General features: G+C 39.9%; 1 protein-coding gene across 1 annotated transcript; it reads left to right on the top strand.

Annotated features, from left to right (window-relative positions):
* The first annotated feature begins 8,188 nt into the window (after positions 1 to 8,188).
* LOC147631949 (microbial Terpene synthase-like protein 13) lies at positions 8,189 to 9,424 on the top strand. The gene has a single exon (XM_086807983.1). It carries the CDS (start codon positions 8,189 to 8,191, stop codon positions 9,422 to 9,424), a length of 1,236 nt encoding a protein of 411 aa, XP_086664109.1.
* The last annotated feature ends 2,048 nt before the right edge of the window (positions 9,425 to 11,472 follow it).

Raw genomic sequence — 11,472 nt, 5'->3', positions numbered from 1 at the left:
ATACCTTTGGCCCAAGGTAAGCTTTCAGATGTGATACATGGAACACATCATGAATCTTTAAGGTTGATGGAAGTGCCAATTGATAAGCAACTTCACCAACATGCCTCACCACCTTGTATGGCAGCCCATAGTAGCAATGAGCTAGCTTGGTATTTGTCATGCCCTTGAGAGATCCATGTCTTGTGTTGGGAATCCTCGAGAATATCCAATCACCTCTTCCATGAACTCCAATGGTCTCTGATGAGCATTAGCATAAGGCCTCATCCTTTCTTAAGCTTGCTTCATATTAGCTTTGCAATGTTGCAAGATTGTGGCCAGCATTTCTATCTAGTTTAGATCATCTTACTCACTTATGACCTTTCACTTATATCCCTGGTGAGTCTTTTCCTACATCGGTCTCCTCCCTACATGTGTAGTGGTATTGCAAAGGGGTTGGTGGATTATTGTATAAGATCTTTGGTTGAATAATCCAGCACTACCCATTGGATGTACATGGGAAATCACAAGGTCTACTCTAAGGATTTATTCTCATCAAATTGTAGGTAGATATGGTTTTTTAACCAATCATGGACCATTTTAGCATCACACATAAACGGTCTTCCTAAAAGCATCTCATAGTCCTACATTCAGTTCCCCATCAATGAGAGATTTCAATGCTCTAAAGAGTTCAGGATCTTCACACAAGTTAGTAGTCATTGTGGGATTTGTTTTCAAAGCCATGAAATCCAACAATTTAGGAATGTTGAGAGGATTCCCCGACACTTCTCTACCATATGAAGGAACTAGGGATACTAGAACCTCCAGTTCTTTAATGGGGTTGAGGTTTTGAAACTTAAACATTATCCTAAATAGTTCGTGGTCCAAACTTGAGGCCAGTGAGTATAATTTTTCCTCCAAAATGACACTAGGAATATCCTACGGTTTATGTGCCTCCATGGGCCTTACATTGCCTAGGTGTATGGTATCTAGTATTGTTACATGTCTTGGTTTTGGCTCCACAACTCCTATTGGGTATTGAAAACCAAATCTATGAGTTAATGAAGGTTGGTTCTTCTTTTAATGACACCTCTCTTGGGATGTTATTTTGGGTCGACTACAAGTGGTCGCCGATGGTGGTGTAAAAGATGCACCTTGAGTGGTTCGAGGCTAAGCATACTTAAGAGGACATTTTGAGACTGTGTGGTCCTTAGTAGTGATAACATTGAAGAGGAATTCTTTTAGCGATGGCATTAATATCATGGTCAAACAGTGCAATGCCTTTTTCAACTCGTGCATGTTGCAAAAAAAACAGCATGCAAAAACACCCACCACGAACAAATAAGAAGAGAACGTGTAAGTCATCAGAGGGAGGTTCCTCAGACACAACTCTCGTGGAATCTATTGACAAAAACACCAGATCCAGTGTAGAGGTGGTTATCACCCCTGTGCTAATGCAAATGATGCAGACAAACAAGCTTCAAGAGACACTAAAGATGTACAAAACTTCTACCTATGTGCTGAGATGAAGACGTAAAATCACAGCTACATAACACATAGAAAAAAACAGTGCAATGTCTTTTTCAACTAGTGCATGTTGTAGAAAAAATAGCATGCAAAAATAACATGCATCGCTAAGCTAGGTTCTCCTTGCCTTTGAAATTAGCTATATTATAATCACAACCAAAAAGTGTTATTTTTCTCCTTGCCTTCTTATACAAAAATTAAAATTATAGCAAAAAATACAGAGCAGAGTGTAGAAAATAAAGTTAAGCAGAACATGCGGCATAAACAGATAAGCAGAGAGAAAAAAATACAGAGCATACAGTAAAAAACAGCATGCAGATAGCTGAGAGCATGTTGATTTGCAGAAAATACAGAGAGCTCCCAAAAAAAAACGTTGACTAACCTAGAGATGGCAGTGAAAATTGTACGCTTCTGGAAATTGGTTTGCAACAGGCTGGATTTACGAACGCTCTTTGTGGCGGGAAACCCAACAGCACCAAGGACGCACCAACGAAGCCGATTGGATGGAGAGACTTGTGCCCAAAGAGCCATGTCCCGTTGCCTAATCTCAAACGTAATTTGGGCGTGGCGTGGAGGCCAACGTGGGAGGAGGTGGTGTGTAAAAGCTCATTGCATGGCAGTGTCCTCCATCGGCCCAGTACACCATGCATGGACGCGAGTGGGTGTGTAAAGGGCCTCAATTTTTTGCATTTGCCTTCCAGCCAAACAAGCTGAATTTACCTATTACTTTTTTTGAGTTTTTAAATTAAAAATAAAAATTGGTATAATTTCCCAAGTCAATTTTGACATTAAGGGTTTTTTCTCAACAATTTTAAGATTTCTTTTCTTGAATTTGTAGATTGTCAGAGATTTTCTAAATTGAGAAACTAAAGCTTGTAGGTAAAAACGTAATGGTCCAAATGGTACATATGGAAGCTGCAGGTTTTCTCACACTGGTCATTGCACTACCTCTGTACCTACGAGAGTGTAGGCAGAAGTGTACGAATCCAGTAGCGCTCCATTTACCCGGCCGGCCCTTGTCTCCACCACGACTTGCGAGAATCCCATCGGCAAAGGACGGGCGCACTACCATGGCACAACCTCTCTGGGCCCCACTTTCGATCCTAAGGATTGTAATTTGTAATCACACACTACATAATGAATATACCCATTTATGATGCTATGATAGGCATGTTCGCAAGATTGCACACACTTATGTAATGGCCATATTTTCAATGTGAAATAATGACATTTCTTTCATGAATTGGGATGTGTGAATTTGGCATTGTGGCTTGTATCTAAAATTGAGCTATATGTAAGTTCAACTTCTTGGCATAATAGTGTCTTGAGAACTAGCAATCGTAGGTATAAATTATAACAAATACATTGAGAGTGAAGAAATTTTCTACCACAAGAATCAACTACACTTACATTGAAAGAGCACTCTTATTCAATGTTCTTAGTTGTTATTACAACATAACATGTGGAACACATCACACTACACAAGACCTAGAGAGAGAGAGAGAGAGAGAGAGAGCATGCTTATTCAATGTTCTTAGTTGCTATTAGAACATAACATGTGGAACACATCACACTACATAAGATGTGGAGAGAGAGAGAGAGAGAGAGATTCATCATTAATAACACACCAATATATATTCACATCTTTATGAAAAACAGAGAGAGGGTTATAAAAAAAACTTAAAGATACATTTGATACAACACAACACTTGCAATTTCTAGTAATATAACTCATCCACATATTCATGAGAGAGAGAGAGAGAGAGAGAGAGAGTTGTAAAAATAATCTCATAGACACATAAAAGAGTGGTATAAAAAAATCTCAAAGATACATTTGTTGCAACACAACACTTGCAATTTCTAGTATCACGTACTTGCAACTTAAATGATACACATTAAAAGCTCACCGTGGGGCACCAGGGGGAGAGGGAGTCACTCAAGAATACGAGAATATATCATTTGAGTGAATAAAAAGGGTATATTTTATTTACTTTTTTCGTAAAAAGAAGGGGTCTATAAAAAATCAAAAAATAAATATTGTTATGATAAGGGGTTTATAAAATAGGCCTTCCTCCTCAAAGATTTAAAGGCAACACACAAACATTGAAAGAAAGTGGCAACTAGATTATCCTAGATTTAGCCTTATTAGCCTTGGATTAGCGTATATTATGAAGATTAGCCTAGGTATAGAGAGATAAGAGAGAGTAAAAGACTTGTGTATTCTTGATTATCAAAAGGTACCAAAAATATGGTGTGTGTAGCCTATATACAAGATCCCCCTTTTCACACTATCATGAGTGTTGTCCATGGGAATGATCAATTGGCCTTGGGCCCATTATTCATATGAGACCATTCCACTTTGTTATTACAAACCATCCCCACGCAAAAGGTTTCGTCCTCAAAACCATTGATATGTACAATTACAATTCTCATGGATAGAGTATATGTCAATGGACTCATGTTAATCTTGAAGCTTATGCTCACACCATGTATGGGATATCAAAATTACATGTATATGGCTATAAATTGCTCAATAATCCTTCAAAACAAGCCATAACTTCTTCCCCCTAATGGCATTGTTATAGAAATGAGAATTATGGAATTAATTTTGGAATTATTTGATATTTTATGTGATATTATGGTACGCTCATTTGCCACATGGTTGTGATTGGCTACGCGTGAGAACGTGGAGCAGAGGTCGCATCATGTTGGGCGGATAAGCAAGATTTAATGTGTCTTGTGTTTTTGGTGAGCAGATCAGTGCACGGAGTAACGTGTGTGCGATGGATTTTGGCCGGTGCGTGGTCGTCGTATTTCGATGTGCAATGATGGTCGCCCGCCCATAGTTTCATTTAATTAAATTGCTACAATTTTAATGTTAATAGACAAGCTTGGGGACCAAGTTACTTTTTAATATTAATGACCCAAAGTGGAATGTATCAAGCTATATTTGTGAGCACTTGCTTTTTTGCTAATACATAAATACATGCATGAGGAAGCGTACTCACTCATGCATGGGGGGAGATTGAACCCACTCTTTTTGTAGTACATAGTTGGTATATTTATCTCCTTCTTGTTTATTTGAAAAGCTCCAAGCTATGGTTATGGAAGTAAGCCTACAAGATTATCTGGTGGCAAGGGTTACAATGGCTTATGTTTTTTTGAAAAGCTCGAAGCTATGGTTATGGAAGTGAGCCTACAAGATTATCGGGAGTCCAAGTGGTGGCAAGGGTTACAATGGCTTATGTTTTTTTTTAAACCTTGAAAGCCTATTATAAAGTTTAAACAGACAAATCCGGACCAAGCGGGACACTAGTCAGAAACCCGGCATGGCACGCAGCGGCTACGCGGGACATTAGTCAGAGAACCGTCAAGGCCATCATACAGTGACGCGGCCACACCACAGCCACTGGTGCCAAGGCGACACAAGACAAGAAAAACGGCGTACAAGAGCCGTGTGGAGAGAAACGTCACAGACGACTGCACAACAATGTTCAAAAAAAACCAAAATCCTATATCTTTTTATACCTTTAATCTGAAAAATCAAAAGTAAGTTCTTATAATGCCGTGTAAAGAATTTTCTCTCTAATTCTTGAAAGTTTTATAAGTTTTATTCAGAATTTTACACTTTAAAAAACTCTTGCGACAAAATAACTCTACAATTTGTGCTCCCCATAGCAATAAAAGATTGTCTCACTGAAGACATTAGAGCTACTATCTCTAAGATTAGCACATTGGTGCGTTGGATTTCTTCAAAAGAGATAAAGAGAGACACTTTGGAGACAGCGCATTTAAACTCCATAGAGGCACTTTGCATGGTAGAGAAGTTTTTCCCTACAAGTTTATTAACAATCCAGATGCATCTGCTAGTTCATTTTGTAGATGAGATTGCAGTTGCTGGAACAGTCCATTCAAGATGGATGTTCTTTTGGAGAGGTTTATGAAGACATTAAAGGGATTTGTTCACCAAATGGCTCGCCCGGAGGGAAGTATGTCAGAAGGGTGGCTGATACAAGAGTCCCTTGTTTACATCATTGAATATTTAAGTTCATTAGATCCAGAGATACCTCGACTATGGTCTCAAGAGTCTAACAGGCGAGTCATTGGTGAGGAACCTCAAGGCCAAGGCATTAAGAGAAAGATGGATAACAATTTGCGGGAAAAAATCAACAAATTTTGCATCTTGAACTCGCATGTAATGGAGAAGTGGATTGAGACATATGAAGCTCTCAAGCGACAGCGACGAGTACAAGATCGTTTAAGTTTCAGAAGAAATCGCACTACAAGAAATCTCCCATATCCAGAAGGTCTGCAAGCTCTTCCGGACTTTCCCACAGGTAGATGGCTAGAAGCTACAATTTTAGAAGCCAAACATGCTGGTTTAACTGTAACAGAGGAGGAGGAGGAGCTTACAAAAGGATGCGATTGGCATGTAAGTGTTTAAGTTCTACATGTCTCTCTTTTTTTTCTCTACATGTCTCAGTTATTATTTGTCCATCAACAATCTTTATGTGCTATTTGTAGTATCACAAATATGGGGCGTTTTGGTCACATGGACGTCATTCAAAACCTAGATTAGTTAGCTCCCATGCATTTGAAAAAAAAAAAGCAAAATCCATTAATTAGATGGGTAAGGTGTAAAGATTTTATTAAAAGAGGTAGGTGGATATATTATATATTACCTACTTCAATTAATATAAAGTTCGACAGCCGGCCTATTATATTATATTATATTTTGACAATTGTATTTAAGAAGGGTTAGATGATCATTGTCACACATGCACATTTGTCATATGGATAACCTCCTTAAGCTAAGCTCACACACCATGAAGCACCGCCCCAAGCATGAAGTTCTTGTGGCGCCAAGTGGATCGCGGTTGGCATCGCAATTTAGCAGCCGCCCCACCTAAAATAGATAGGTGTAATTGAGTAAGGTGTAAAGCCACCTAAAATAGATAGGTGTAATTGAGTAAGGTGTAAAGCCACCTTTCAAATAAACTATTTCACAGTACTAAAGGTACTTGAAAGAAGCCAAAAATAAAAATAACAAAATGTTGGTTACAAAACCTAAATTAGTTAGCTCCCATGCAAGACGGGAAATCCAATAATGAGATGGCTATATTATTAAAAGAGAAAGGTGGCTATATTATATGTTGCCTACTTCAATTAATATAAAGTTCGACAAAACTGGTATATTATATTATATTATATTTCGATAATTTTATTTAAGAAGGGTTAGATGATCAATTGCACACACGCACATTTCTCATATGGATAACCTCCTTAAGCTAAGCTCACACATGGAGTGCTCATCCGTCACCCCAGGCATAAGGCTCTTGTGGAGCCAAGTGGATTGTGGTTGGCGTCACGATTCAGCAGGGCCAACCACAAACCCCTTTCATTTCAAGATGTTGATCACTTTTTGGCACATGTTAGAATTCAAAAGAATAAAGTGATCTTTTTTTTGGCACATGTTAGAGTTCAAAAGAATAAACTGATCACTTTTCACAATAAAGGTACAAGACTTTATTTAAATGTTACGAGTTCAAAATAATAAACTAATCACTTTCCACCAATTGAATAGACAATCACTTTCCAAGCCGATCACTTTTTGGCACATGTTAATGTTCAAAATAATAAACTGATCACTTTTCACAATAAAAGTACAAGACTAAAATAATAAAGTGATCACTTTTTGGCACATGTTAATGTTCAAAATAATAAACTGATCACTTTTCACAATAAAAGTACAAGACTAAAATAATAAACTACTCACTTTCCACAATAAAAGTACAAGACTAAAATAATAAACTAATCACTTTCTGCCAATTGAACAGTTGCAATAACAGTACAAGACAAAGGTAGCTATATTATATGTTACTTCAAATATTATAAAGCTGGGCAGTCGGCGTATTATATTATATTATATTTATTTTAACCTCCTTAAGCCAACCTCACATATGGAGTACTCATCGGTCACCATTTTATTTAAGAAGGGCTAGATGATCAATTGCACACATGCACATTTCTCATATGGATAACCTCCTTAAGCTAAGCTCACACATGGAGTGCTCATCCGTCACCCTAGGCATAAGGCTTCTGTGGAGCCAAGTGGATCGCGGTTGGCGTCACGATTCAGCGGGGCCAACCGCAATCCGCCTTTCATTTCAAGATGTTGATCACTTTTTAACACATGTTAGAATTCAAAAGAATAAAGTGATCACTTTTTTGGCACATGTTAGAGTTCAAAAGAATAAACTGATCACTTTTTGCAATAAAGGTACAAGACTTTATTTGAATGTTAAGAGTTCAAAATAATAAACTAATCACTTTCCACCAATTGAACAGACAATCACTTTCCAAGCTGATCACTTTTTGGCACATGTTAATGTTCAAAATAATAAACTGATCACTTTTCACAATAAAAGTACAAGACTAAAATAATAATCACTCTCCGCCAATTGAACCGTTGCAATAACAGTACAAGACAAAGGTAGCTATATTATATGTTACTTCAAATAATATAAAGCTGGGCAGCCGGAGTATTATATTATATTATATTTATTTTAACCTCCTTAAGCCAAGCTCACATATGGAGTCACCATTTTATTTAAGAAGGGCTAGATGATCAGTTGCACACATACACGTCTCTCATATGGATAACCTCCTTAAGCCAAGCTCACACATGGAGTGCTCATCAGTCACCCTGAACCACAGCCCCAGGCATGAGGCTCTTGTGGAGCCAAGTGGATCGCGGTTGGCGTCGCGATTCAGCGGCCGCCCCGCCCTGCTAGCGCCCATGCCTGAAATAGAGCGGTCGGTCCACGCGCCACCCGCTCCTAGTATCCATAGCCTCCTCAACCGTGCTGCCGAAAGCTTCCGCGTCCCACACCACCTGGAGTGCTCATTCCCGGTGAAGCACCACCCCAGACAGGAGGCCTTGGTGGAGCTAACTCGATCGTGGGTGTCGTGGGTGGCGTCGCGCTACCCGGCCTCGAAAATAGAGCAGCAGCGCAAGATTCGCTACGATTTGTTTGCGTGCATGCTCTTTCCCAACGGTAGCTGCGTGGCGAGGTCCCTAACTTTAGTGAAGCTCAATTACTGGTTCTTCCTTATGGATGATCTGGTGGATGATGCAGAGATGATGGGGAAGGATTTGGCGGCAGCGAGGGGTTTATGCGCTCTGCTGATGGAGGCGATGTTCGGAGGGGAGGAAGCTCTGAATGTAGGCACCGGTGGGCCAGAAATTAGTCGAGGTAGTGGCCGAAGCTGTTTCTCAGAAGAAGATCTGGAACTGGTGATAGCTGTGGGAAAGGAGTGGTGGGGTGAGATGCGGGCGCTGGGCATGCCGCGCATCCAGCAGAAGCGCTTCGCCGCGCTCTTGGAAGAGTACTTCCAAGGTATGTTGGCGTTTGTCGAGCTGAGAGAGCAAGGGAAGCTGCCGGATGTAGAGGAGTACATACGGCTACGCCGACAGGATGCGGCCATCCCGGTCGGCTTGGTGGCGTGCGAGTTCGAGCTGGGCGTAGAGCTCGATGACGCGACGCTGAGCCATCCGCTGCTGCAAGCCTTTCACGATGCTGTGGCGGACCATGCCAGGATCAACGACGTGCTCTCATTCGAGGCCGAGATCGCCGAAGGCGACTATGTGACGCTGCTGGCTGTGCTGCACCACCACAATATCAAGAGCAGCAGCGGTGCTGCAGCAGTGGAGTTCGAGGAGGCGGTCTCCCAAGCTTGTGCCATGATCAAGGCTAGAGACCAAGACTGCACTCGTCTCGCACTTGAGATCGTCGCCTGGAAACCTGACCTCCAAGCCTACGTTGATTCTGCACGTTGTCTCAGCTCGGCAATGTTGGAGTGGTACCATACAAACCCTAGATACGCCACAAAATGCCCCCAACTCTCTATGGAATTGTAGTTGTGATGACAAGACAGGGAACGATAAAATAATATTAATAATACATGCATGTTCATGTCCATGCATGGGTAGTTACTATCTTCCTTTGTAATCACCAAATATAACCGTGTGTCTATCTAGGACAGGCTGTACCTAACTTTTAAAAGACATATAACCGTCTATCTATTCGCCTACTTTTCTCTTCTGTGTGTGCAGAATCAAAGCCCATGCCCTGAAAGAAAATGGGGAGCTGGAGCTCCCATTTTTCTGGTTGTGTGGCAAATTTTTATTAGTTCTCTATTTTGTAACATTCCATGTGCCGATGTGTCAAGGTTTTATTGGGCTTCTATTTTTTAACATTCTCACTGCTTATGTATCATCAACTCATTTGCTTTCATTTGAGTAAAATTCTCACTATTGATGTGTCAATATCCTAATAATGGTGCATTCTTTAAAAACAAAGCTTCTTGATTTGGTGGTTGGGATTTAGACCCAAAACCATGATGATTTAACATGTCCTTCATCTCAGTCCCCCAGGGCCTTTTCCCAACCACACTCGAGAGCAGAAAACAGCTCAACCGAGAAAGGTTGTATGAACTTAATTAGAGATGTATGTACTTGATTAACGATGGGTGGGTTTTGTTCCTAAATATAATGAAAAGTAATCTAAGCTATAGTATGCCAACATCTAGAGTTATAGTTGATAACATATTGAGAACATGCTAAATATGAATGTCTTTTATTCAAATATTATGTTTATTATAACGAAAAGTATACATAAATCTGTAGAATCTTGTATAAATACTTGGCAAATAGTAAGTGAAAATGTTTGCATGCTAGTCAAGATAATAAGCAAAAGATGTTTGCATGCTAGTGAATATGTGGGTAAAGGATTATTTATTTCATAATGTTCAATGATTGTAACAATTGAGTACAACACCTATTGAATGTTTCTTTTTTATGCAATGCATATTTTTTTTTAAAACCTTAAAAGCCTTGCGGTGATTATAAAGTTTAAACAGACACAAATCCGGAGCAGAGGTCGCATCATGTTGGGTGGATAAGCAAGATTTAATGTGTCTTGTGTTTTTGGTGAGCAGATCAGTGCACGGAGTAACGTGTGTGCGATGGATTTTGGCCGGTGCGTGGCCATCGTATTTCGATGTGCAATGATGGTCACCCGCCCATAGTTTCATTTAATTAAATTGCTACAATTTTAATGTAAATAGACAAGCTTGGGGACCAAGTTACTTTTTAATATTAATGACCCAAAGGAGAATGTATCAAGCTATATTTGTGAGCACTTGCTTTTTTGCTAATTCATAAATACATGCATGAGGAAGCGTGCTCACTCATGCATGGGACTCTTTTTGTAGTACATAGTTGGTATATTTATCTCCTTCTTGTTTATTTGAAAAGCTCGAAGCTATGGTTATGGAAGTGAGCCTACAAGATTATCTGGAGTCCAAGTGGTGGCAAGGGTTACAATGGCTTATGGTTTTTTGAAAAGCTCGAAGCTATGGTTATGGAAGTGAGCCTACAAGATTATCTGGAGTTCAAGTAGGGTTACAATGGCTTATGTTTTTTTTAAAACCTTAAAAGCACTGTTCGAAAAAAACCCGGGTATAGTGTAATTTGCACTTGCAGATTTTTAAAATTACCTTCAAATTTGAAACTTAAGGGTACAAAAACCTGCAGATTTTGAGGGGTTGTAGAACAAAAACCTTCAAAATTTGAAATTTTTCTTTATAAATAATTTCACAATTTTTAGATGAAGGTTTTGTACTTTTTGGGAAAATAGTTTTTTTCGAACACTGCTTAAAAGCCTTGGGGTGATTATAAAGTTTAAACAGACACAAATCCGGACCAAGCGGGACACTAGTCAGAAACCCGGCATGGCACGCAGCGGCTACGCAGGACATTAGTCAGAGAACCGTCAAGGCCATCATACAGTGACGCGGCCACACCACAGCCACTGGTGCCAAGGCGACACACGACAAGAACAACGGCGTACAAGCGGGACACTAGTCAGAAACCCGGCATGGCACGCGCGGGACATTAGTCGAGGC

This window comes from Cibotium barometz, chromosome 14 (assembly GCF_041138505.1).
Source record: "Cibotium barometz isolate CiBa-2024 chromosome 14, ASM4113850v1, whole genome shotgun sequence".
NCBI lineage: Eukaryota > Viridiplantae > Streptophyta > Polypodiopsida > Cyatheales > Cibotiaceae > Cibotium > Cibotium barometz.
The sequence above is the reverse complement of the archived record's forward strand: the minus strand, read 5'-3'. Positions and strand labels throughout refer to the sequence as shown.

Bases quoted from the DNA above. Each gene is read 5' to 3' on its own strand.
- LOC147631949 (XM_086807983.1), top strand. From the start codon at position 8,189: ATGGAGTGCTCATCAGTCACCCTGAACCACAGCCCCAGGCATGAGGCT.